The sequence below is a fragment of the Gallus gallus genome, chromosome Z (assembly GCF_016699485.2).
Source record: "Gallus gallus isolate bGalGal1 chromosome Z, bGalGal1.mat.broiler.GRCg7b, whole genome shotgun sequence".
NCBI classification, from domain to species: domain Eukaryota; kingdom Metazoa; phylum Chordata; class Aves; order Galliformes; family Phasianidae; genus Gallus; species Gallus gallus.
In genome coordinates this window covers 8,761,459-8,789,220 of record NC_052572.1, presented here as the reverse complement: position 1 = coordinate 8,789,220, position 27,762 = coordinate 8,761,459, and the positions used below count along the sequence as shown (strand labels likewise).

At 51.0% G+C, this 27,762-nt stretch overlaps 1 protein-coding gene across 15 annotated transcripts in view; it reads right to left on the bottom strand.

Annotated features, from left to right (window-relative positions):
• CNTFR (ciliary neurotrophic factor receptor) overlaps positions 1-27,762 on the bottom strand; it is a 171,092-nt gene that overhangs the window by 54,067 nt on the left and 89,263 nt on the right. For all 15 annotated transcript variants that reach the window (XM_046905245.1, XM_040655429.2, XM_046905250.1 and 12 more), the window contains one exon: positions 15,158-15,239. In XM_046905245.1, the coding sequence (XP_046761201.1) occupies positions 15,158-15,239 (82 nt within the window). The remainder of the gene's footprint in view (positions 1-15,157; positions 15,240-27,762) is intronic.

Here is a 27,762-nt window from a genome sequence, read left to right as displayed (position 1 = left end):
GAGGAGCACAAACGGCAATAGGGGCAACAAGTGCATGGTAGAGAAATCCCCCCGGCAGCACTAAAGCCGTGTGTGCTTGAGCTCTCGCCCTCCGTGGCCAGGTGACAGGAGTTAGCACCGCGGATGAATTACAGGCTTGTTTTCTGCTTCTGCTTTTTCCTGCCAACAGGACAAATAACTTAGGCCACAAAAGAGTGCTTACATCAGGCTTTTCAACGCCATTTAAGAGGAAATCAATAGGATTCGGAATTAGGTGCCCAAATCACAGCCGTAAACAGAAGAAAAGCCCACTGTGGTTCAGCAGCAGCACGAGGACGCCTGTATTTACCACACATGGAGAAGAGGAAGAGGCAGATAGAGATGTTGGGCACCCAGGAGCTTCCTACAAAGCCTCCCCATTGCTCCCAGTTGGTGCCCACGCACCCACCCTTGAACAGCAGTCTCCCTTGGAGCACAAACAGGGGGGCAGCCCCACTCCCACCCCATCCCGCTGCGTGCTGTGCTTTGCACCAGGCACTATGCGAGAGTTTTGCTTTATTGGCACAGAATTATGGAAGTCAGAGGCGTAAAAGACCTGTTGGGTCCCACTCAGTCCATCCTCCTTCTGCCAAGACAGTATTGGTCCCTGCAGCATATTTACTATTTCTCCGGTCTAATTTTACATACTGTACAATCTGCGCAGTGCCAAGTTACGATCCCTGTGTGAGAAGCAGAGCTCTCAATTTCCAGGCCCTTGGGTGTGTAAAATCACAACCGCGATGTTAAATTAACTTTTTTTCCTTTTCTTTTCCTTTCTTTTCTTTTCTTTTCTCTCTCTCTCTTTTTTTTTTTTTTTTTTTTTTTTTTTTTTGCATTTAATCATTTAATAGCTCTAAAATTCAGCCCCTCAGGCTCTCTCTGTCTGTCTGTTGGCTTGGCTTTCGCCTGCTGTAGGCCAGTGGCTCATCGCTGCCTGATGCAATGCTCACACCCCTGGGTGGATCAGCAGCAGCTGGGCTTGAAGCTGGAGCTGCTGCAACTTAACTTGTGAACTTCTGCATCCTGAGCTGGAAAAACTCCTCTGCAGCCTCAACCACAGGTATAGGAGGCTTGACCTTGCAGGGATGAGGCACAAGGCCAGGAGTGTGATGAGTGACAGCATAGGTGGACAACAGAAGGGCAACTGATGTCAGCTACCTGGACTTGTGCAAAGCATTTGACACAGTTCCACACCACATCCTTATCTCTAAATTGGAGAGAGATGGATTTGAAGGGTGGACTACTCGGTGGGTAAGGAATTGATTGGGTGATTGCAGCCAGAGGGTTGCAGTCAACAGCTCTATGTCTTGGTGGAGTCACGTCACAGGAGAATTGACATTTTACACAGATTAACAGTGATAGGACAAGGGGGAATGGCCTTAAACTAAAAGAGGAAAGATTTAGGTTAGATGTTAGGAGGAAATTCCTCACTCAGAGGGCGGTGAGGCACTGGCACTGCTGCCCAGAGAGCTGTGGTGCCCCATCCCTGGAGGTGCTCGAGGCCGGGCTGGATGGGGCCCTGGGCAGCCTGAGCTGGTGGGGGCAACCAGCCCACGGCAGGGGTTGGGGCTTGATGATCTCTAAGGTCCCTTCCAACTTAAGCTATTGTATGATTCTATTACCCAAAAATATGATGTCCTGTGCCTGGGAACACTCAGGAGAAGTGCTAACACTTCTTCCTGCACCCATAAACACCCAGAGGTGAGACCCCAGGACTTGTTTCTAACCAACAGAGGGATTTCTCCCCCCTGCATCGACCCCAAGATTTTTCCTCGTGCTCTTGAACAATGGAATGATAGAGGAACTGACATTTTCACAATCCCTGGAGGCGTTCAAGAAACGTGGAGATGTGGCTCTGAGGGACATGGTTAGTGGGTGTAGTGGGGGTGGGCTGATGGTTGGACTAGATAACCATCTTTTTCAACCTTAAAGTTCCATGATTCTATGCTGCCAGCGCAGAGGATGCACACATGAGGAAGTACGGATGCTGATACAATGGGAAGCATCTTCCCAACTCTATTCCTTTTTTTTTTCTGACTCATTCGTCATCAGTCATTTCTCCAAGCAACATTGGTACTCCTGTAGCCTAGATGATTTCAAAGCAATATTAATAATAAAGCAACAATCTACTCTGCCCACGAGGGGCTGTATTAACAATTAAGCCAAGGTCTCAGGATCTGCTTGTGTAATAAGAAGATATTACATTTGCATTTCATGCCTTTCACTCCAAAGGGTGCTCAAGCAAAGCCAAGCCTGGAAGCGACGAGCAGTGCTGAGCCATGCACAACTGGGGAGCTGCATCCTGACAGCCACACGAAGCATCTTCTGGGTGCAGCTCTGCCAGGATACTAGACCCATAGCATGCCAGAAGGAGCTATGCTGCCATGAGAGATAAAAGGAGATGAATGCTTGCAGCAGGAGACTGCAAGTGCCAGCTGCTTTGCAGCTAGCAGGTAGAGACTTTGCAGGTTGACTCATGCAGAGGTGCACACATAAAATTTCAATCACCTTTTTTTAAAAAGGGGGGAAAAAAAGCCAAAACGCTCCCCATTATGCAGATAAGCATTTCGAAGCAAACCCAGCAGCTGACTGGTGGCAGAGACCCACATCCATCGTGCAGAGCCCCAAGCAGCCGAGCTGTGATTTCTCTTTGATGCTGACTGTCTCTTCACTTCTGGAAGCACCTCCTCTCTGCACAGCCTTTCCTGCTCCTCTGCTCACTGCTATTCCCCCTTTGTACAGACATTACTACAGCCCCTCAGACTAATCCCTCTGAAGGGAAGCACGGTGCTGCTCCCAGGGTGCTCCTCCTGACCTCCAGTTAGTGATGCTGCAGCTTCACAGAGCTCTCCACTTGCAGGGTTTTTTATTCCTTTTATTGTTGTAGTTGTTTCTGTTTTGTTTATATATACACACACACACACATATATATATTTGTATGTGTGTGTTTTGTTTTGTTTTTTGTTAGCTTCCTTCTGTTTCCCCCCCTTCTGCGTTTGGGATGACGAGGAAGCATCAGTTTGGCTGCAGATATTTGCTCAATGTGACTTCAGCTAACTGCTCCTTTTTCCCCTACATTTCAACACTTAGAAGCATCAAGTGTCAAGCAAAACAAATACCAAAATGCCAACATGATCACTGAGTGAAACAAAAGCACATGCCCAGATCTCCCGAGAGCTCCCTGAAGTGGTGAAAGGCTTTAGGGAAGCATTTTCTGCAAGGGGATACACCGGCTCCAGGAGGAAGAGTGCAGCCCTTATCTGACGGCCCTCCTGAATTACAGCCACCATTAGCACAAGAGATACTTGAATTCTGGATTTTCTGCAAAACGTTTTGAATTCAGGTTCTGAAGCATTTAAAGGGCTCGAGAAAATATCCTTGGCTCCCAGTCAGCAAAGCACTTAGGCGAGCTCTTAACTTTCAGCATGTGTTTAAGTACCTTGCTGACTTGGGGCTTTTAACCCCAGCAAAAAGAAAGCAAGCAGGGGAGAAAAGCCAAAGGAAAAGTTCGTGTGTGCATGTGGAAATCTCCAGACAAGCCGAAAAAATATGGGAATCTCTTCTGGAAAGTAGGAAAACAAATAATAATAATGACATGCTTTAAAATTAAACACTAGGGGAAGCTTTCTGAGGGGAAAAGGGCTCCTAGAACAAATGGAGCATTTCGCCGTAGCCTAACGCTGACTTCGCATGCTTCTTCAGCACGCCGAAATTATTTATTGCTTAAAAAAACAGTTTGGAAGAGGGAGGGGGAAGCTAAACGTAATGGGGGAGAGAAAAATGTTGGCTGGAGCAGCGAAAAAACATCTCTGAAATGAGTCGGCTGTGGGAGGCTGCTGTCAGGAGAGGGGGAACGGAGGGAAGAGGCAACGGGCAGTGATGGAAGAGCCCCGGGCAGGAGCTGCGTGCATCCCTGCTGCATGGGCTCGTGGGGAGGGGGGATCTGAGGGAGCCCAAGAGGAGAGAAAGGACACAGGGAGGCAGCGACTCTGCCTTCAATCAATGCAAATCTATGCGTGCGCAGGCAGAAAGTGGCTTTTTCCCTACCTCATGCTGGAGGCCATGAATAGAAAACAATCTTTTCAACTTTGCCGGTCACCCCCCTTCTCCGCCGGTCACAGCGGCACTGGGCTCTACGCCTGTTTATTTTCTAAAGCAAAGCAAAAGCAGGCCGGGAGCTGGGGCTGGCTGCAGCCCACACAGGGTGGTGGGGCTGCAGGGGTGCTCTCAAAGCACCGACAGCACCCCTCAGCCCTGGGGATGCTGCAGGGAGGCTCGGGATAAGGGTGAGGTGCAACTTTGGTACCAAAGCACCAACTTCCAAAAATTCTCTGAAGTAAAAAAATAAATACGTAAATAAAAAACAAAAGCACCAAGGAACCACCAGAGAGCTGATTCATTCAGAATGAAACCAGAAGGGTCCTGTGCCTTTTAAACAGCCCGCTGTGTGGTAGAAAGGCTTTACAACCCTTCTGTGCAGGAGGAAGAGGTGCCAATGAAAACCATTGTTGAAAAGTACCAAAAAGACACACCGCAGCCCGTCCCCTCTTTCCACTTCTGTTTGCTTCCCCTCTTCCCTCCGATGAAGAAATACGGTTCTATGAAACATGAGGATGCTGTCAGGACTTCATTTTCCAGCGGAAAAAACGTTCCCTGGAGGATTTCCTCAGCAGCTCCGGGACGTGCAGCAGCAGGCAGAGCTCCGGAGGGCTGAGCTGCCGGAGGCTCTTCCCCACTGCTCAGGCTGCAGACCCATGGGACAGGCATGCACTGAGAGGTGCTTCAGTGAGCTGACAACTCAGAGAAGAAACAAACAGAGGCAGTGTCTTACACAGGGGAGCCCAAGTCCTGAAATGAGATGAAGTGAATGGCCCAAGCGGGTTCTCCTTCTCCCCCATGGCCCTGTGGCACGTTGGCACATCAGGCTGCATAGTTCCAGCTGTGCAAGAGACGGAGGAACTCAGCCCAAACCTGTCTCCAACATCATGCACCTGCTGGGAGCTCCTTGCTGATCTACAACACAAAGCGTCACACAGCACACTGGCAGAATCACAGAATCTCAGGGGTTGAAAAGGTCCTCTGGAGATGGAGCCCAACGCCCTGCTAAAGCAGGTTCCCTACAGAAAGGCGCAGAGGAGCGCCCAGGTGGGCACTGAGCATCTCCAGAGAAGATGACCACAACCCCTCTGCACAGCCTGTTCCTGCACCCTGTCACCCGCACAGCAAAGAAGCTCCCTCTCATGTTTACATGGAACTTCCTATGTTCCCATGCTCAGAATGCTGCCATGTGTGCTTCCATTCTTGCTGGTTCTCACTGTATGGTCTTCACTTTCAAGCTGTTACTTAGGGCAGGATAAACACCGGGACAGCATTAAATGCACCACCTGAATCCTGAAATACTCCTCCAGGGTCTGCATCCCAAAGTCCTACTCGTGGATTGATAGGACGCCCACACCCATCCCTCCAGGGCTGCCAAGAATGTAATTGCAAAAGTAAGGAGAAATAAATGCAGCAATGCAAGTTTGGAAAAGCACTGACCAGCAGCATGAAAATGGCTGCGGTGATTGTATTGCCACACTTTGCTGCTTCCCTGAGCCGCAGCTCCCTTCTCAGCTGCTGGAAGTGAAGCACAATCGATGCTAATTAATTAAGGGCCAGAACCCACCAACCACGGTCACACTGAGTTCAGCACTGTTCCTTGAATATTCAGGGCTCACTCTCCAGCAAAGCGAGGAGGCAAAGATCAACCGCCAGCAACACAGGGAGAGAACAGCAGGAATTCAGTCTGCAAGCTGGGAGGACAGACAGCAGCGTCCCTTTGCATTCAGGGCTGAGAGCTGGAGGAGCTGCCTATGTGGGGCAGATCTGATGTACCCCAGCACACGGTGGGAGGGGGAGTAAGTCAGCCTAGAGATGTCAGTGGTGTCAACCAATGGCTGGGTGTTAAGAAAAAGTTCTTCACCTTGCCACAGTAAAGTGCATGGGAGGCACTAGAACAGACCAGCCAGGGCAGTGGCCACAGCCTTGAACTCAAGTTGTACCTGGAGAATGATCTCAGACATAGAGTTTGAATTTTGGGTGGTTCTTTGTGGAGACAGGAGGTGGACCTGGTAATCCTTGTGGACCCCTTCCAACTTGGGATATTCTGTGATTCTGTGAACAGTGAAGCTGGCAGAGCCAGTATACCAACCAAGACCAAGCATCCTCCACCACGACATCCCTTCTCTAGCCACTCAAAGGGCTGTGCTCTGCAGTGCCAGGAGAGGGATGGGTGCTAGAAGGCAAAGCTGGCAGAGACAAACACCCTAGAGATAGCTATGACATAAAGGAGTATGGGAAGTTGGAACTAGATGATTTTGAGGTCTCTTCCAACCCAAGCCATTCTATGTTTCTAAGTACCAGTAACATGAACAGAATCCCATTGGGAGCACAAGTGGAAACGGTGTGGTGAGTCACTAATATCAAGCAAGCCCACAGCTGCTTTTGGGACTTCTACCCCCCATGAAGAGGCTTGCATGATGTTCTATGGACTTGGGAGCACCAGTGGGGACCCAAGCCCCCAGGCTTTTCCACCGTCCTTTCCCTACAGTACAAAGCAAGACCTCCACTAAAAGCAAAAGGAGAAAGGCACATCAGTCACCCTGTGCCCTTCACCACGATGGTAAAATTAATTTTCAGATCTACAGGGCACAGCAGGAAGGATGTGGTTGCATCGTGCCTTGCTGTGTGCCTCCATCCCCTCCAAAGAGCAGCCACACTGATGAACTCAGCAGACTCTCTCCACTCCTGAGCTGTGCCATTGCATTTTCCTGTTTTGTCTTCCCAGTTCTCCCAGCAGCTGGCATGGGTTGTGGCAGATCTCCAGCTCTCAGTGCTGGCCAGGAGTAGAGACTTCCCATGGGAAATGGAGAGGTGGGAGTAGACAGACAGATGTCAGCTTTGGGATTTGACACACTTGCTCCTACATGCCTCGGTTTCTCCCCAGCACCGCATGCACTCAGCTGGAGCAACCACAGCGCAGGCACAGCACCAGCACGGCAGGGCCCAACTTGCTGGGGTTTGTGGCTTGGCTGGAGCTGGAAGCTCTCCGTGACTCATCCCAAGAAGTCCAGCGTTCACAGCTCCAGCTGGAGGCTCCCCTGGGACTGCTCCGGGCTGTGCTTCCTGTGCCCCTGGGAGCATGGATGGAACACGGCGCTCGTCTGAATGGGCACAGGGGTACCAGGATGGCTGCTGCAGCAGACCCCTGTGCACTGCCTGTGCATGTATGCTCCTGCCTTTCTCCAGAGCAGAAGCACACTGCAGCATTGCAATGCACCCTTTCCCAGCCAGCAGAGCACACCTCATTATAGTTCAGCAAACTCAGCAGGGGCCAAGCAAGCTGTTCTGCATGCCGTAGCTCTGCTTTAGCTCCTGTGTCTCAGCCAGCCCCTTGGTGTGGTGGTGCTGTCTCTCTCCTGTCTACAAAGCACAAACTCTTTGTTGGCAGAAGTCCTCCAGGTTCCCAGCCTTGCAGGTCAGTGTTTTTCAGCTTGGGTGCTGCAGACTTCTGGCTGCTTCATAACACTCTAGAAAAAGATAACTAAGAAGAGCCTGACTGGATGGTTGATATCAGCTAATTGAGATGTGCACTGGGGAAAACACTCCAGGCTTCGCAAACTAAAAAACCTAGGAAGAGCACATCATGGTGTGCTGAACCTGGGACGAAGGGCAGCACAAGGCTCTGCCGACAGCTGGTACCCTACAGCAAGGCTGTACCCCATCCACAGGGATTTTTGCACCATGGGTGAATGCATCCTGCCTGGGGCCAAGGAATAATCCTGCACACCAGTGTATGCAGCAGTGCAAGGAAAAGGCTCCAGACTCTTCAGCTTCAATTAGCACCCAGTGGCACCTAAGCCTAAATAACAATCTTCTCCAGAAAATCCTACACCAAGAGATCAGTGGTCTGTACATTTGTTAATACTGCAGTAACCCCTCCTGACTCCATCTCTGTCGAATGCTTTGCAGTCTCACTTCACTTCTCCACCTGATTGGCCTCGCTAAAGTGCTCATTACAAGGTGACATGCATTGCTTTTCCTCTCTGTAACAAGCCTGCCACAGACGCTGCTCAATCCTTCTTCTTTTCCTTTTAATACGCCACAATTATATTGGCTTCTCTGCATGGATCCACTCCATTTAATGCAGCCCAACACTGCTTATCCTGAAAGATGCTCTTCTCAGACACAGGACAGACTGCACACCTTGCATGTTGCTCTTCTGCTCCTTCCGTACATATTGTGTACAGCATCTGCCCTCCTGAGCACATTTCGAGATTCCTTCACCCTGCTTCTACCCTAGGAAAACCCTCTTCTCAGAAAGCAGAGTGGGATGTCTGGTCTCAGCTTCTCACTGCAACTCTGCTCTTGCTATCCAGGGCTTTACTTGGACACTGCTGCATCCCCCTTTTCTAGAGCTGTGCAAGCGTTGCCCAATGCCACTGTGCTTTGCTCTTTCATCCCAACCTGGGTTTTGTAGTGCCAGGGCAGCCTACAATCCAGAACTTCATATGCTGGGAGCTCTTAAAAGGGGACAAGTGCTGAGTGTGCCAGTGCTGGTGGGAGCAGGCTGCACTGGCAGTGTGAGGTGCTGGCTTCTGGGGTGGCCGTGTGCAACTTCCAAGGTGAGACCTTACCCAGCTTTTGCAGGTTGGCTCAAACCAAGCCCCCAACATGGTTTATTTCCTCTCCACCTGTCACAGCTTTACGAGATCTCCACTTCTGGCAGCCTTCACCAACGTAATAAGCATAAAAACAACAGGCATAACCCTTGGATGAGGACTGCTTCCTCCCTCACCAAAAAGACACCAATGCTAGGACAAAGCTCACGGAAAGGGCAGTCCCCAGCACAGCACACATCACGTGTGGGCAGACCCTTGCTGTCCTGTGTGGCTGCTCGTGCTTTCAGAGGGCCCTGGCAGGCTAGGGAACTCCTAGGGCTTCCTTCCTCAGAACACTCACCTTGCACAGACCTGCAGCTATTTCTTAGGTGCACCCCTTGGATAAGAGCAGTGAGTGCACAGCTCCTTGCCCAACAAACAGCAGCCACAGTCCCACAGCACATCCCAGCTGGAGAAGCCACGCTGCTGCGTGCATGCAAAACTAACAGGCACCACATGGAATGGTTTCCCTGAATGCCTCACGTCCTAGGTGGGAGGAGCGAGGCTTTTGCTCCCAGCAGGGCTATCCCACAGGATAAGCCATGCTGCTGGGGTGGCCAGCTTGGGATCTGCAGGGCCACTGAGCAGGGCTGCAAGGCGGCAGGCAAGGAAACACAGGCACTAAAAATAGGCTGTCTGCGGTAGGGGATGACCACATTTATTAGCAAGCCCGTGCCCTGGCTGACCACAAGGTCAGCCTCCGAGAGCTTGGACATAATTCACTCCGTGTCTGGGCAGGAAGTCTACTTCAGCTCGGAGGGATGTCCAGTAATAGAAAGAGATGTTCCAGGAGCCGGGGCTATTTTTGCTGTTTTCTCCTGCTTTGCAGACTGGGTAGTCTTCAGGAGATGCAGTTTGTGCTGCACAAGTAGCCAGGTGTTCTGGGCCAGAGAGAGGGGAGGCAGAAAATGGGGGACAGCTGGAGAAGAAAGGATATAGCACATGGCTGTGCCTCCTTTTATCAGCCACATCAAGGCAAGAAGATCAAGGCAGTGAGAGGACCCCAAGCTTTTATGAGGGACCTAAGGTCCTAATGGCATGCCGTGATGTTTAATGGGCTGCAGCTGGGGTGCCTGCCCAGACAGGAGTGAATAGCTCTCCTTGTTGCTTCCCTGAGGCTGTGGGCTGGCAGGGAAGATGGGGATGCAATGGGGAAACTGTCACAATGATGGATACCTAAGGATGGAGGTTAAGGATCTTCCTTGCAAAGGCATCCCCACACTATGCCACCTGCACCTTCACCCCTAGCAGTGGGAAAGAAGTCAGGAGCATCTCTTTATGCATGCCCTGGGACTGAGGTCTTCCAGGAACGGAAAATGTGAATATCAACAAGAACCGAAGCTTGTTTAGTCTGAGTACAGGCTGAGCAAACCCTGGTAATGTCCTTCCAATGCCAAGATATCTCCTCTTATTGATCCAGCACGATACCTTGGTTCCAGCTCTTTGAGCTCTCCATGAAGCCCACATGAGCAGCATTTTGGCTTTGAGATGACTCGCAAAGAGTGAAGGATGCAGGGCAGGCAGAGGCTGTGCCAAGCCTTGCTTCCCAACCAGGAGTGCTCTGCAACCAGCTCGTGCACTGAGCAAAGCTGGCATTTTAGCCAGCTGGATAATGACAGCATCCAGAATTATAACAGAAAAGATTAAAAAAATGTGATTGCTAATGGGGAATTAATTGTTAATGGGGAGTCATCATTGCAGGAGGGTGTTCCCAGCATGGCCCTGCAGAGATCTGCTCTTGGCCCGCTGGTAATCACTCGCCTTATCAATTATCTTGCAGGCAGCATAAAGCTGGTGTTGGAAAAGTTTACAAGGAACATAAAGGCTGATGTATAGAGCAGAATGGACAAGTCCATTGTCCATGAGCCCATTTACAGTTAGGGCTGTGTCTGGAGGATGACAGCTCCAAAATGGCCTTGCAGGAGCCATCTAGAGATGAAACAACAGAGCAAAACATGGCCTGAGACACATGGAGATGCCAGGAGGTGGGAAGGCGCAATCACACAATTATAGAATGACTTGGGTTGGAACGGACCTTAAAGATAAGTAGATCTTCAACCCATGGGCACGGCTGCCACGCAAGCCAACAAGAAGGCAGAGCTCAATCAGAGGGAAGCCTGCACCATGGCAGTCTCCCGCTCACACATGTGTGTTGTCCTTCTGACCTTGTCTTCCCCACAGCAAACAGCGAGCAGCTGCTTACGGGCGTTTACAGAAATTCCAAAACACTCCATTGCACACACATCTCACCCTGGAGAAAGGATGGGAAACCAAACAAACAACACATGACAGATGTTTGTCATGTCACTTAATGCATGACTGAATGGCACTCTGATAGCGTGATAAGAGCAGAGAATAGATCTCTGCTTGGAGAGACTGCTCCCGCACCGCCGCTTTAGATCCAGTGCATCCGTTTCAGAAAGGACAGCTACAAACACTCAGTATCAGGGAAGACTGATAGGAGCAATAGGGAAAAAGCAAGAATTGGGCTTGAGTAAGAGGATGCTGAGTAGAAGCCCAGCCATTGGCCTGGCTGGGGTCCATAGGTGTGGTAACATCCGAACCCTGAAATCCAGCAGAGAAAAGCACAAGGAGGTCCAAAGACTGGATGCTGAGTCTTCCCTTGAATCTGGAGTCTTTGAAAGAGCAAAGAGGTGAGAAAAACTCTAAGACAATCCCTAACCTCTGGAGAACCATCTTGCACTGGGTTTCTTGCACCTTGTGCAGCAGCACGTCTCACTGACGCAGCCGCTTGCTTTGTTAAAAGGGTTTTACAGATCAGTTATTTATAACATGAATGATACAGAGCAGAGCTGTCAGTCACCAGGACCAGCTCGGAGAAGGGCACCAGCGCCCACGAAGCGTGTTCTGGGTTGACATGAACACCAGCTACTGCGGGGAAAAGCAAGAGCAAAGCACAGCACCATCTGCTCCTTGGCAGAGCAGAGTCCAAGAAGAAGGCAGGCAGGATGGATGCGTCCTCAGACTCCCTGCCAGCCTCCAGAACTGCTGAACAGACATCCCAGGAATCACACACCTAACTATATTTCTGCTTTTTTTTTTTTTTTTTTTGAACAGCGAATAATGGGACAAAATCAAGCAGAAAGAATGGTCGGATGCCTGAGGCTTTGCAAGCCCTGTTTCTGAAGTGATCAGAGGGAGCAAAGCTGTTTGTCCTGGGGGGCACAGAAGGATCCTAAGATAGTTCAACCTGCTGAGCAGGTAAGTAAAATCAGATGCAAGAGAAACAGCAAGGGATGGAAGAGGGAAGAGGATCACAGCCCCAGCTCTGAAAATTCAGTGATGTGCAGGAATAGGAATACTCCAGCTGTGAACGGGGAGGAAAAAAGGGGAATTAAAAATCATCCCAAACTTCTTCTCTCCTGTCCCAGCGCTACTGAAATACTGAAATCCCAAATTATATTGCTGTAGAGAAATACACCTACCTCTGTTCCCAAACATGCATAAGCTGGGTCTCTAGTGGTCCCATATCTCCCTAAAACCTGCCATGTAAGTGCACTCTGCATTGTAAAGTGGCTCTGCAAGCCCAGAGGCATTGTCAGCATGCTGTGCTGAATGCATCTCTCATCAAGGAGCCATGAGACTCCTGCTCCAATAGTACACTGAAAAAGCTCATACTCCTGGATGCCTCCATGGGCTCAGTCCTCCCTGGGTGTAGGACACAGGTAGCATCATGTCTGGCAGCATAAGTTCAGAGGCTGCCACAAAGCAACCCCACTGGAAGCCCAGTAAGGACTGGGTTGTCCACGATGGAGACTCACTTTCATGCCGGCACTTTAACTGCATGTCGTCTGAATCATTATCAGAAACCACATGCATGTCTACAAACCAACCGTGCACCTGTATGAAAATAAACACCACCCTTACAGAGAAACAAAGGCAAAACCCAAAGAAGCAAAGCAACTGGTTTAACCCTGCCAGCTGATGCTTCAGGGACCTGCATGGGCCGAGTGATGCAGGAACAGAGTTGGTCACATCCTTGTCAGCCAACATAAACATCACATGAAGTAAAGGGGAGAAAAGAAGGTATCCACAGTCGACCTGCTCTCAGAGAAGCCAATTTGCATGGCTTTGCTGTGCATTTCAAAGGCTGTTTATCGGCTCAGGCTTTGTCTTAGCTGCAATGTGGGCAGCATCTCTAACGAGGCGCGTGCGGACGGGAGCTCTTGGGAGGCTTTGCAGCAGAACCGACTGCAAACGATTAGTGCCAGGGCTGAAGGGAGCAGGAGAGGAGGGAAACTGATGAAACAAAATCTCTGTCTTTTCCTCGGTTGAGGAAGGATGGGGGCTAATTGCCTGTTACTGGTGAGAAACAGAGGAGATAGTGGCTTCTCCGCTCATCAATAAATTAACCCCAGCTTGCGGCGCCTGAAATGCATTCATTTCCAGAGATGTTCATCTCTTTCTCTCCTCTCCCACGTGAAAACATAATTATTGTTTAAACATGAGTTAATTCAGCGAGGTGAGGATCAATAAAACAGAATTACTCCTCTTTTAAAAGCAGAGAAATCTCAATCTGGAACAGCCGCGGATATAACTCTGACAAGGCTGACGGATGGGGACAGGGCACCTAAGATCTAAGAGCTGCCTCTTGCAAGGACTGCTGCAGCACCACTCATGCTGGTGCAGCATACTGTGTGCAGCACAGCCACCCAGCATGATGGGATCCACAGTGCAGAGTGACTGCTTTGGTAGCAATGGCATGGGCAGTGAGCACACCATGCAACCTCCATTCACCCAACCAGCCCCACTGGGTGCGCCATCCTCGTGTTTCCTGCCTCACGCCTGCCTTTAGCAATCTGCTGTGGATACAGAGCAAATGAGCAGCACAAAAGGGGGGATCCTGCTGGCTGGTAGCTGGGCAGCCCTCAAGGATCACGTGCTCAGGCATGGTGGTTATTAACCCATGCTCAGGTAAAGCAAGCATGGTGTGGACATCACCAGAAGCAAACTGTTCCCTTGAGCAAGACTGTCCTAGGGAGGAATGGAGGAAGGGCAGCTGACGCAGGCTCCCTCAGGTCTGACCACCTCCACCCCAAAAACCTTAGGGCTTGGGGAGCTGCACTGCAAACAAATGTGTCCTTCACTGCTCCAGCTCCAAGGAGAAGGAGCAAAGATGAGCAGCAGAGGAGTTAACACATGAGCAACCTCACCACTGCTGTACCCAATGCTGCTTTTATAAATTCATGTGGCACTTTGCAGGATGCTCCAGTAATCACCAGTGTGCACGTGAGAGCCAGAAGAGGGTGGCCAGCCTCACTGGGCTGTGCTCCTGCTTGCTTAACAGCTTGTCACATCCTCCTCACTCACGTATTCAGTGCTAATGCATCTCTTAAAAGTGCTTCATGAGCTATTAAAGTTGAACGTGCCTCAAGCGCATGATAAATGGACTCTACACCTGCATCTTCTCCCACTCCATCCAGTTACTGCCATCAGTGGGATTCATTCATCCTCCAGCCCCACTTCCCCTGCACAAGTGGCAACTGCAGGCAGGGGATAAGGCCAGGGAATGAGGGGAGGCTGCAGCTACGGGCAAGGGGTGAGCTCTGGGCAGGGAAAACAAGCAAACCCACATGCCACCAAACCCCAGCTGCAGGGCTGCACAGAGACACTCATTTGGATTTAGAATATGTCAGTAGGGTGCTCCAGCAGGGCTCCTCAACCCCACCAAATTCATAAATGCACAGGTATTCTTATCAGAGCTAACCATCAAAATTCTGCTCCGCAACCCACTGAAAGCAACTGCTGACTATCAGGAAAACCATGGAGTTATGAGGGTACCCCATTCAGCCCACTTTTGCAGGGCTGCCACGGGTGAACTCATGGAGGAACCCTGACAGTTGCCCCAAAACATCCTGCTCAGGTTTGGACCCAGGCTGGCATGGGGTCCTCCAGCTCCCAGTACCATAAATGACTCTGAAATAGCGTCTCTCTGAAGCCCCACATCCTCTGCTCACCTAGAGAGGCATGAGCTAATGGTGGGTGCAGATGTGAGGTGAGGACAAAATCACCCCAAGGAGATGACAGCACAATGGGGCAGCAGTGATAGCCATGGGATTGGGTGTCAGGCATTGGGACTGACAGGCTCTGCTTCTTCCCACCCTCCCTTCCCTTCACGGTGCAGAAAAAGAGGAGTTAAAGGAATGGGAAAGGCTGCAGGGGCATCCTGAAACAAGCAGGGGTCTGGGCAGGAGGAATTGCACCAAGGGGGACCAGTAGGCACTGGTGGGACATGGGACGCCCAAACCCCCACCACAGGCAGGAGAGGGTGCATACACCAAGCAGAGCAGAAAATGATGACATCTAGAAATAAAACATCAGGCAAATGCAGAAAGCACACCCAGCTCGTGCTAGGAGAGAGGCCAGAGGAGCAGCACCCACATTTGTAGGGATCCCCCTGGAGTGGGGATGAGACTCACCCTGCTGGCTGTGCCTCTGAGCGTACACCACCACCACCGCGGCGAGCACCACGCAGCAGGCTGACGGGACAGGATTGGCCATCTGTGGAAGCAAGCACAGGCAGGAGCTGTCAGGGTTTGCCGCAGGAGAGCTTGCAAGCAGTGCACCCAGAGCTGGACCCTGCAGGGCAGGAGCAAGGGGATGCCACGCAGCAAGATTTTAGCTCAGCAATGGGAGAACTTGTAGCAAAAGGAGGTGTTTTGTCAGCACACGCTTCATGGTTCCATGGCCTGTGGCACTTTCCAACAGAGCTGCCAGCAGACCCAGGTGCCTGCAGGCTATGATACACCCTGCATAACCGCTCTCTTTTTCTGCTCTGCTTTTCGACTTCCCCCCAAGAAGTCAAGCCCTGGGGCTGGGCTCCCTTCAGCACCTGCCTGCAAATGGGCTACAGAGAGGCATGTGTAACCCAACCGAGATAAGCAACCAGGTGTTATCTTTCCTTCGTAAGAGATGGAGTCACACCCCACCTCCTCATAGCAGTGCTCTGTGCTTAGGATGTGCAAGATGCAGATATCATCCCTGCTGCAGCATTTCTCGGATCACAAGAAACAGCATGGCCCTCCCTGGTCACACAGCAACTAGGGCTGATGCAGGGGACCAGGGCAGGAGGGAGCTGCTGGGGATGGCGGTGCTGCCAGCCTGTCTGCCAGGAGGTGAACAGCACTGCGTGAAAAGCAAATTACACCTTCACAACCGTTTAAACCTCTCTAATCTAAAGCGCCGTACTGGTAACGCGTGGAGGATTGCCTTTTAATCTAGAACATGAGTATAGGCTCGTTAGCCAGATGGCATCCATTTAGACCTAAATAAAGGGGGAGCTGCATTGGCCAGCAAAAAAAAAAAAAAAAAAAAAAAAAAAAAAGAAAGAAAGAAAAAAACCAAACAAACTGCAAAACATATTCCATTACCAACACAGCCCATGCAGGAGCACAGATGGCTTCGAGTTCGCAGCAGGACATGAGATTTTGTGGGCTGGATAGGAAGGCAAGCGTGGCTGGGCACACAGGCTTTGCAGGGCAGTGGGACCAGCCCAGCTCCAAATGCCTTTCCAGGGCAGCAACTGGGGCACTGAAAATGGGGAGCGCAGAGAAGAGGCAGGACATCGCTGCTGGATTGATGGCAATGGGTTTGCAACACGAGGGCTGGTGGTGAGAGCAGATCCCCACACACCATGGCACCAGCACCAGCCGTCCCAGGTCACCCTGAGCAAATCGCTTTCCCTGTGCCTCAGTTTCCCTGCCTACAAAGTAGAGATAATGGCCTCTGAAAGCTCCAGTCGAGGAGCACCAAGCGCTAATTACTACATCGTTACCACTCACCGTGCTTCTGTCCTGCTCCTCCTTTCCCCATGCCTGCTCCCCAGCCTGCATCCTGCACTCATCCTCACCACACACCCTGTGTGACACTGCTGCCACCCGTGTCCCCACCCCAGCGGGGATGCTGCCCCCCAAGAGATCCCCCTGCTCACTGCAGCCTCAGCGCCGACGTTATCCCAAGCACTGCGTTCCCCATCTCACATCTACTGCTCCTCCTGGGGATCACAGCCTCCCACCCTCCCTGCTCCTCATCTTATCAAGTCATTAAAATAATTGCTGTTGCTTCTGCCTGCCTGCCTGGCAGCCTCCCCTGAGGCAAAACCTGCGCACAGATGGGTACCACGGGGAGGCGATTCTCAAAGGTGATGCTGCTTGGCTTACAAGGGCAGAAGAGGGAGTAGGGAAATGGCCAAGGTCCTCTGGGAGCCCACAGAGCCCACTGCCGGCACAGAGATCCCCCTGCTCAGCTGTTTTTGCCCCTGCAAAACTCCATTTCATCTCATAGACGAGCCCTACAGCCAGGCAGGAATCCGAGCTATTTCAGTGTGAAAAATCTGAACAGAAAACCAACTTTTTATCACTCAAATCACAATTTCCCATGCAGCATTTGCTTCGTTCGCCTGTTTTGCCCAAAGCCATTATTATTCTTTTTCCAGACACATAACAAAACCTCCAACATTTCTGCAGATGCTTCCAATGCAAATTTCCGTTGGCTGCATGTGCTCATCTAATGGTGTTTCTAACAGATGCCTGCACCCTGGCAGGCAGGTGCACGGGGCAGCAAGCAGCAGAGTACCAGCCGTGCTCAAACAGGAGGGACCCTGGGCTGTGTCCCTGCTCCTGCAGGAAACATATGAAAGGTGACAGTGGGGAACCACGTTTATATCACAGCAAACCCGGTGGTGGGGAACTCAATCTTCTGCAGAAAAGCAGTTTGGACAGTATTTGCTTTTGCCCCTGCGGTGAATCATTTCTTGGCAGCAGAGTGGAAAGTGGAGCTCTGATGGTCATTCTTAGAGGCTGTTTCAGTGTGGACATGAGCACGGTCCCCTCCAGCAGTTCTCATCCTACACCAAATGTGTTTCCAGCGGTGCTTCCCCTGGGTCAGACAGGCCTTGTGTAAGCAAGATGTGGCCAGAACTAAGATGTGAAGACAAGACCGAGGCTGCCCCTGAACTAGGGTGAGGGGCACAGTGATGGCATGTGAACTGGTGTGGTGTGCGTGATGGGATGGGACCAGCAGCAGGGTATTTAGCCAGAAAGCAAGATGCCAACCTCTGCTGCACAGTCCAGGGTCCTCTTCTGCATTGGCTGAGATCCTTTCCCACCTCCTGTTAATATGATCCCTAAAGCCAGGGAGACACTTGCTGGTTAATGAGGTAGCAACCAGCTATGGCCAGTTGAAAGCTGCTTGGCCAGCCTGCAAGCATCTGCCAGAAACGAGCAGAAAAAGCCATGGTTTCCAAACCTCATGCTTGCACGACAGCCTTCTGTCAGGAAATTCCCCCCAGCTCTGCTATTCCAGGGCCCAGCTCTCAAGTGGTGATCCAGGAGGGAAAAAAAACCAAAAACCTCAATTAACTCATTTCCTCCCTGTGTGTATCTATGCAGCTCTGCCAAGAGCCGTCCATGGGCCCTGCAGCGCCGGCACTCCAGGCACTGTGGTGAGCCCACACTGCAGACACCAACTGCAGCTGCTGTGGTACAGCTGCACCAATGGTAGGCATGAAGCTCTGCCCGCGCTGCAGGTGCCCATGACAACAGTGCAGCACACCTGCACTACAGATGCTGACTGCTGATGTTACAGCACACCTGTCCTGCAGATGCTGGCTGTAAATGCTATGGCATGCCTGCACTGCAGGTGCCGACTACGGACACCCCAGAACACCTACATGCTGAGAAGATGTGACAACTTCCCCTGCTCCTGGGACATGATGCTGCGCCTATATTGCAGACACTGACTGCAAACAGTGGATCTGCACCGGAGGTGCAGCAGACACCTCCAGGGCAACTGCCCAACAGGAAAAGGCTGACCACGGCCACCACTGGTTGCTCAGCCAGCCCTCTGCTCACAGAGCCCGTGCTACAGCTGTCCCATGTGAGAGCTGCATGGGACAGAGACATCCCCAGCACTGGTCCCCACAGGGATCATGCTTCTTGTGACAGCAAAATGGAGGAAAACAGACAACAATACCCTTGTTGGTCAACATCTAACACAAGAGGCTCACTTGCAGCCCCAAAGCTCTGTTGCTTCACAGTGCTCCATCAGCACTAGGCCTCATTTTTTAGCTCAAGAGAAGAGAAGACAGGCTTCAGCATCTCTTAATATGTGCTTCATAAAGCCTTATCGGCAGGGTCAGCCCTGTCATTTGAAAGGGCTCCTTAAATCTAATTTAAGCTCCCACTGTCAAGACGGTGATTAGCACACTGTCCGCCCAGACCAAGCACTGCTGGACCAACTGAAACTAATTGGCTCCTTGCTCTTGAGGACTCCACCTCTTCCCTGCCTGGAAGAAGGAGAGATGGATGGAAAATGAAGGGAAGTCCTTCAAAAAAATTGTCATATAGGCTTAGAATCATTAGGGTCAGAACACTAAGACCATTTAGTCCAGCTGCTTCGGGGGCTCCTGGCTCTACCACATGAATACCCAAGCTTGGAGCCATGATGTATCCAGGACCTCAGCGAGAATGGCATCCACCAGAGCTTCTCACTGTGCTCACAGAGATGGAAGAAGTGGCTCTGCTGGAGTCTAACACCAGAGCAGCTTTCCAGGATGCATTGCTCGAAGCTGAGAACATTGAGGGATGTGTGAGCATCCCAGGAAACATCACAGGCTGATTGGGGAACTGCCTGCTGGGACTCTGGGACAGGTAATTTCTGGCTTGTGTGGGTCACAGACATGTGATGGGCAGGGAGATGTGGACCAGAGATCCCCAGGGCAACCAATCTCAGCCACTGCCCTGTATCTGCAGGGCTGGGAGGATCTCTGCTCCAGGAACAGGGTGCGTACCTTTCCTTTCAAGCCAGCCCTCTGCAAAATGACAAAGTGAGTCCCACCACATTACGACTGTGCAGACAACACGCTGTTCCTGAGAAGGGGACAACGGATGCTATGACCTGCCCTCCTCCAAGGACAGGAAGGGGACCATCCTCGCAGCGTGGCTCTCTGCCAGGCATGTCCTACCTTCTTAAGCATCACCCAAGCACGTTACTGGGATCACCTCCAGCAGCCCTGTTTATGAACAGCCCTTGGCTCCACAGCCATTGTTCTAATCTAACGCATGGGCAGCTGCCTGCTGCCGTCTGTCCCCTCTTCCTGAGGCGCAGAGGGACGTTTCCTGCAGCTTGTACCTGTCCTCGCCACTGCCACCAAATGAACCAGCCTATCTGCAAGCGGAGGGCAGCGGTCCAAGCCCAGCCATCTGTTCCAGCGGTGATAAAAGGCAACACAAAGCTTGGCATACTAATAAGCGATGCGTGTCTTCGAAATTGGTTCTGGGAGAAAGCACGGGAGGGCAGGAGAAGGCTGAATCCTTACAGGCAGGGGTTGCAGAGAAACATCACCCCTGAGCCTGTTCTTCACCAACCCAGCGTGCACAGGGCATGAAGCTATGGTGAGCACATATACATGAGCCCCAATCCCTCCCCCTCCATACTGATGCTCTGAGATGGAAGAAACAAGAACAAATGGCACTTTTTTTTGGTCACTGTTGTGTGCTCCCCCCTTTTTAATCAACTTTCCCCCACCCTGAGCACTTCCCGGCTCCCTGCAGAGACGTGCTGCAGGAATCAATCAACAGTTGGCTTCTACGAAAGAAGTGCCATGGCTTTTCTGGAGCCTCTGTTTGCAGTGGGGCCTTGGGTTGTATTTCTCCAAAGATGCTTCCGCTTCACATCAATGGGAGATGCATTGATGGGAGATTGGAGATGCTCGAGGATCCCACGTTTCCCAGTGCTCCTCCCAGGAAGGCGGAGAAATCACCACGACCATTGCATTTGGTGGAAGGTCCTGGTCCTTCCACCTCTCCAGAAACACACTCTTAGTGCTGCACTGGATTTTAGCACATGAACTTTCAGTATTCAGGCATGAGAACAGAAAAATAATGATGATGGGGAAAAAAAAAAGAGACAAAAATAAAACCCTAAAGCACATCTCTAAGTAAAACACTCCAGACTTTTTAGGGAGTCCCTGCTGCTGCAGCCTGGGTTTAGTTTGTGATTTCCAGTCAACGCTTGCAGCAGTTCTTATGTTGTTCACAGGGCAGCACTGCCCTTCAATTTCTCCCATGATTTTGCTCAAAACTCAGTTTTTTGCCCTGAGGACAGTCTGTGGCCGAGCTGCTTTATGAACTCACAAACATGCCTTAAAAAGCTCCAGGGCAGAGAAAGACATCACAGCATTAAAGTCCAACACCATGTCACAGTCACACGCTGTCCTAAGCGAAACAGAGAGGAAAGGGAAAAACACAATTAGGGAAGGAGGGGGAAGCCCAGAATGACGTGCTAACATTTTGCATCAAAAATCCTGCTTGTATCTTTGCTCTGGCATGGTGGAAAAGCAGAGCTCCAAATAGTCCCAACTGCTGCTGCTTTTGCTTTCTTAGTGCAGGAGGACCAGGCTGTTCCATGTGGGATGCTGGGTGAAGGTGGGGGCTTGGGATGCTGGGAGCCAATACTCCCTATACATCTTTGCTGCTTTGGGGATATCTGTCTACCAGCTGCTGTTTCTTCATCCCAATGGCCCCACGCTGCCCCCAGATGCCAGAGCAGCCCCCAGCGTTTGGACCAGGCAAGCAAAGCAGTGAGTGAGGGGGAATCTGAGGCATGGGGCTGCTCTGTGATTCCTCAAGGCAGCGCTGTGGGGAAGCTCATTTTCCCCTTTGGTGAGAGCCAGCAATATCAGGGGACTCCCTGCTGCCAGCAGCCCTCTGACAGCTGCATGAATGTGGAGGACAGTGAAGAGACCAGAGTCACAAGCTTGCCCCAAGAACACCCTCCCTGGAGAACAGGAGGAGGAACCAACCCCTTTCCTATGTACCCCCAACCATCCTTCTTTGTCTGCTATGCTGGCAGAGTTTCCAGCAAGATCTGGGCCTGCCGAGCATTGCTGCATGGGAGCACACACCAATGCTGCATCCCACCAGCAACGCCAAAAAGGGCCAGGGGCTGACACAGCTCACCTGGCCTCCAACGAGTCTTCGAGGGGCTTCCCAACCCGAGAGCCTCCCAGGCCACCTCCAAGTCCCCCCCAGGGTCCCCTGCCCGGGGTCCTGATGCAGTCACACCACTGGGAGCGAGCAGAGGATGAGGAGGAAGAAGCAGGGCTGTCCCGAGGCAGCTGTGCTGAAATAAAAGGCACGAAAGCCTCTCACCCAAAACTACAGGAAAATTTAATTATCAAGGACAAAACACCATCTGTTTGTGTGGACTGTGACCTCATGCTGGCCCCTGGCTTTAACAGCTCTTAAATTAGCATGTTTGTTAGGGGGTATTAGCTGTTTGACATCAGGGAGGCAGTTCCATGGGGGCGAGGAGGGGGGGACGGAGCGGCTGTGTTGCAAACACGTGCCTGAACAGCATGGTGAGCCCAGCAGCAGGGCTGGGAGGCAATGGGGACCACAGAGCAGACTGGAAATGCATGGGTCTAGCATGCCCACAGTGCAAAATCGCCCCCAGTGCGTGAGCAGCACTGGTAAACACAGCTTTGGAAGTGAAAATCCCTTCTGGGTTGAGGCAATGAGCACTGGTGAGAGCCCAAAATCATGGCACACAGCTGCTGTCAGCTGAGCCTGGGCACTGAAACGGCACAGCCTTTCAGGTCCCTCCTAAAGGTCCCTTCCAACCCAAGCTATTCTGTGGTTCTATGATTAACCTGTGTTTGGATGATGGCTTAGCTCTCAGCCTCTTTCCAGGTGCGCTGCCAAAAAGGAAAGAGAGAACAAGATTTCTGCAACGAGAGTTTGTAATTGAAAGACAGCAATTAAATAGATATTCAATAAAGAAGAAAAACTGGTTAAAATGAAATTTGTTTCTAGCCCTGCAGGGGAGGGGAGGCACAAATGCTGTTGGCAAGCCCAGGAACTGATTCATCCCCCAGCCAATGCCAAATTGAGGTATAGCATCCACACTACCTTCTTACCTACCAACACCCCCAAGCAAAAGATGGTCTGAAGCCTGTCCGCCTATCTGGGAGAAAAACAACCAGGCTCTACTTTGTGGGATTCCAGCAGATTTCTCCCAAACCCTTCTCCTCACTGTCAGCCCTCCTCTCCCATCCCCAGGCCCAAGCCCGCTCATATCCAGCTGTGCCATTTCCATCTGTCTTAAAACCAGCCAACTGCAGTGCTCCTGTGCTCACAACAAACCATCACAACAAACCGTCCCTTGCTCACAACAACTACCATCACCACCACCACCCATGTGTGTTCCTGCTCAGGCTCCTTCCCAGTGATTGCTGCACTGCTTACACCTCTGCAACCACAGAATCCCCAGTAATCGGCTGCATCTTCCTACAGCTCGGTGGGGGGGGGACTGAGCAGCCCATCTTCAGCCACTTCCAGCCCTCCCAGAGAAATCAATCCCTCAGCAAACAGGCGCCAGTGATCTGCATGTGGTGTCTGCTGTCCATGTGAGGGTTTCAGTGGATGCTCCAAAAATGATGCTTGTGCCTACCTATGTCCGCAAGCCCTAAACCCGCAGTCAAAACAGGTCAGACCCCGCCTGCTCCCTCCAGTCGCTCCATCCCTGATCTGGCCCCAGGGGCCGTCCCCTACCTGCGCTGTGCTTCCAGCAGCCTCCCCGATGCTTGTGGCTGGACAGATGCTGACCATGTGTGTGCTTTAACTCCGGACCCTTCCTACAGGCTCCAGAGCCTTCCACCAAGAAAAAAACCCACCGGTGGCCTCCAGCCCCTTCCAAAACTCTGCCTGGATTTGACCTGCCGGGACACGGTTTGTTTTTTTTTTTTTTTTGTTTGTTTGTTTTTTTTAATTAGAAAATATTCATCAGCATTTAAAAATAAAATAATAATAATAATAATAATTTTAGAAGTGCCAACCAGCTGGGGCTGCAAAAGCTGTGGCGTTTTGGCTCCTGACCGAGCACTCTGATAGAAAGGCTCTTTGGAAAACGCCACAGAAAATATTTAATTTCTCCCAAGGTCTGCATATGGGGCTCATCACTCGCGCATGTTACACAGGAATATTCCTGTGCGCTGGCCTCCTGTTACAGGATGACGAGCATTTGCTGGTGCAGTGTGTGAGAGAGGCTCCTTTCTTTCCCCTCACTTTTTATTTATTTATTTATTTATTTTGTGGAAGAAGGAATCGCTGTATTTCGCTCTCTATCTCCACGTATCCCTCAACAGCAGAAAAAAAGGAAAAACTGAGCCAGCGGCTGGTCTGCCCACGTCCATCAGCAGGGCAACACCACGGATGAGCAGTAAGCAGGGGAAAAACACGTTTCTGCCCCCATTTTGCTCTGTCCTAGATGCTCGATGTCACATTAGATAGGGCTCTGGGCAACCTGATCAGGTGGATGGCAGACGTGCCTAGGGAAGGTGCTGGAACTGGATGGTCTTGGAGTCCCTTCCAACCCAAGCCATTCTGTGGTATGGTAGCCATTCATGCCCTACCTGGATGGAGGAGCCTGTCAAACACTACTTCTGGAGCACACATGAAAGGAGTAAAAACTACTGGGTTTTTCAAGCAAAATTTCTGAACAAGAAGTCCATACCTGTGTGTGCATGAGCACATGGGCACACACACACACACACACACTTGCTATCAATTTTATCATTTTGGCAATCTGTCCCGAACAGAAAGGAAGTCTGGTGCCAGGTAGATGCCTACACAGGGTCAGCCAGATCTCACAAAGAAGAAAATTATTCAAGGAGAAAAGAAAGCACACCCTGAAGCGCCTCTGGGACACTGCTATTTTGGGGGAACTCCACTACACAGTGGGCATTGCTGGTCCTTGTAAGTCCAGTGATCACTACTGGGGTCACAAGGCTGGAAGCACACGGGTATGAGGAGAAGTTGAGAAAACAGGACTTGGCCAGACTGGAGAAGGGATGGATTTGGGGGGACGTAATAGCAGACTGCCAGTGCCTATGGGAAGGTGAAGGAGATGACAAAGAGATTCTTGCCAGTGCTGCATGGTAGAAAGGTAAGAGATGGCAGGCAGGAACAGCAAAAAAAGGGAGATCAGGCTTGACTTGTCACTGTGAGTACTGTGTTCAGTTTTGAGCCCCTCACTACAAGAAAGACAATGAGTTGCTGGAGTGTGTCCAGAGAAGCTGTGAAAAGTCTGGAGCGCATAACTTATGGGGAGCAATTGAGGGAATGGGGATTGTTCATTCTGGAGAAGAGGAGGCTCAGGGGAGTCCTTATCGCTCTCTACAATGCCCTAAGAGGAAGCTGTGGCAAAGTGGGGGTCAGCCTCTTCTCCCAAGTGACCAGAATAGGACAGTAGGGAGTTGTGCCAAGGGAGGTTCATGTTGGATGTTAGGAAACATTTCTCCTCTGAAAGAGTGGAGACGTATTGGCACAGGCTGCCCAGGGAGGTGATGGAGTCAGCATCCCTGGAGGTGTTCAAGGAATGGTAGAGATGTGGTACTGAGGGACATGGATAGTGGGCACAGTGTTCACAGTTGGACTTGATGAACTTAGTGGTCCTCTCCAACCTAACGATTCTATGAAGTTTCCCCATGGGGACTGTCAGACACCGGCAGACATCATGGGATCTCTGACCTTGGAGGTTTTCAAGACCCAGGTGGGAGAAGCAAACTGCTCAGAATGCAGCACTTGCCCTGCTTGGCGCTGGGCTACAGACCTCCCAAGGTTACTTTAGCCAAGATGGCTGCAGAAGCACATCATTGCCAGGAAAAATTACATACAAATAAGTCCCTTACGAATTCTGGGAGTGGGACAGCTCACTTTGGCACTCCTCTCCAACACAAGATTCTTTCCAACAACCTGGCGAGATGTGTCTGAATGAACCTGAACGGCTTCTCCACTCACTACATCTTGGATGGAGACCGCAGAGCTGCACCATGGCACAGCCCTTACCTCCAGGGAACGGCCTTCCTCCCCACTTCCAAACCTTCTGTGGTTTGGAACACAACTCATACAACACCAGTAAGTGATTAATGAGCGGCCAGGCTCATCAGCACGCACGCTGCGTGCATGGGCGCTTGTGTGCGTGCGCACTGCTCGGTGAGACTTGGCAGGGGAGGGGAGGTGGGGGGAAGAGCGCTGACAAGCAGATGATTAATGGAAATGCATGCAGGAGGAAAAGTAACGTCCGCTGAAACTATCAGCCAGAGCTAGCATGGGAAAGAAATTCAGAGACACCGTCCCCATCCCCTGTTCTCCATGCATTGTGCCTCCCAGCTCGGATCTGCTCGCCAGTCCCTTCCTGGCTTCTATTTTTGCAGGTGCAATTTCACATTTGAAAATAACCATGCTGCACACGCACATATATTTTTTTCCTCCTTGGCTCCCAGCTCATTGCATGCGGAAACAGCAGCGCTGGGAGAGCGAACCTCCCAGTGCGCAGCGCACGGCAGCAATTAGACATCCAACTGCTCGTTACCCCACGCCTCTGGGTGCAGCACCCACAGCCCCACCTGCACCACTTGTGCTTTCCAAGAGGGTATGGGCTTGGAAATACACACAGCGTTACTGCTTTACACCCAAATAACAATAAAATGAATAAAAAAGAAGAAAACAATAAAAGAGGCTGAAAACTCAAGCCTGGCTCCGCTCCGAAACTCTGCTCGGAGTCTGTAAATTATATCCAAAGCAGAGCTGGCGCGACTGCACCATCAGCAAAGAGGGAGATCAGGCGGAAAAGGGGGAGCGAGCGTCTGTTCCTTGTCCAGTGCTCGTAGGCTCAGCTTGGGTCACCAAATAAACTGCACAGTGCTGCACACTCTTCCCCAGTATTGCTGATGGAAAAAGAACAGAGAGTAGCCAACCAGGTAGGGAAGGGAGAGCCTGGAGTTGAAATATTGGGGATATGATCGCAGAATCACAGAATGGTTCGGGTTGAAAGGTACCCTTATAGACCATCTAGTCCAACCCACTGCCAGCAGAGAGATCTCCCACTAGATCAGGTTGTCCAAAGCTCATCCGAGCTGGATTTGAACACTTCTAAGGACGGGGCATCCACAGTCTCTTTGGTCCAAACATTTTCCGTGCCTCCCCACCTTTCTGGCAAAATTTTCTAACCCGATCTATAAATCAGTGTCCTTCTTACACTGGTGCTGGAGCACCACCATTCCCAGCCTTTACTTGGGAAGGTGATGCCCAGTTGAGAAGACCACCTCAGAGAACTAATTTGGGGGTGCTGTTCAGCACTTTGCTGCTCAGGTAATGACCAGAGCTGTGTGTGATTGCACTGGATTGCTTGGTGAAACACTTGTACAATTGACATGGTTTAACAGACTGCTGTTTATGAGACGGAGCAGTATTTAAAAGACACATTTCTCTCAGAGCCGCACATAAAATTTGATAGCTAAATAGCTGTAAATGCTACTGAAGTCTGACAACTCAAAGAGGAATAGAGGGTCTGTCATGCGGAGTATCCGCCAATACGCCCGGCCCCGCAGAGCCGACGAGACTTCCAGTCTCATAAAATCTTTTTTATATTGGAAGTGAGAATTTGTGCAGCGCATATGAACTCACTTTTATTGGGCTGGTGTGATGCTGAGAAAACGCAGTTAAAGTTGTACAAGTCCTCCTTGGAGCGCTATTGGGGCATCTATAAATCAAAGGCTTTATCCCGGAACGTGTTTACTAAATAAACCAGCTTTAATTGAGCTTGTGCAAGCCAGAGGATGCCATTCACACACCCCATGCTCCCAGCAAGCAGCCCAACCCTGGCTGCCCTGAACACACACAGCCACTGGTGCACTGCATCATGCTGGGCTGGATGGGAACAGAGCTCCAGGGAGTATCCACTGGAAATGGGTGCAAAGCTCCATGGGGTACACATTGGAAATGGGTGCACAGCTCCACGTGGTACCCATAGGAAATGGGTGCTGAGCTTTGTGGGATACTCACTGGAAATGGGCACAGAACCCCATGGGGTATCCACTGGAAATGGGCACAGAGCTCCATGGGATACCCATTGAAAAAGGGCACAGAGCTCCATGGGGCACCCAATGCAAATAGGAAACAGAGCTCCATGAGATACGCCATAGAAATGGAGCATTTCCCAACCTCCACAAAGACCTGGTGCA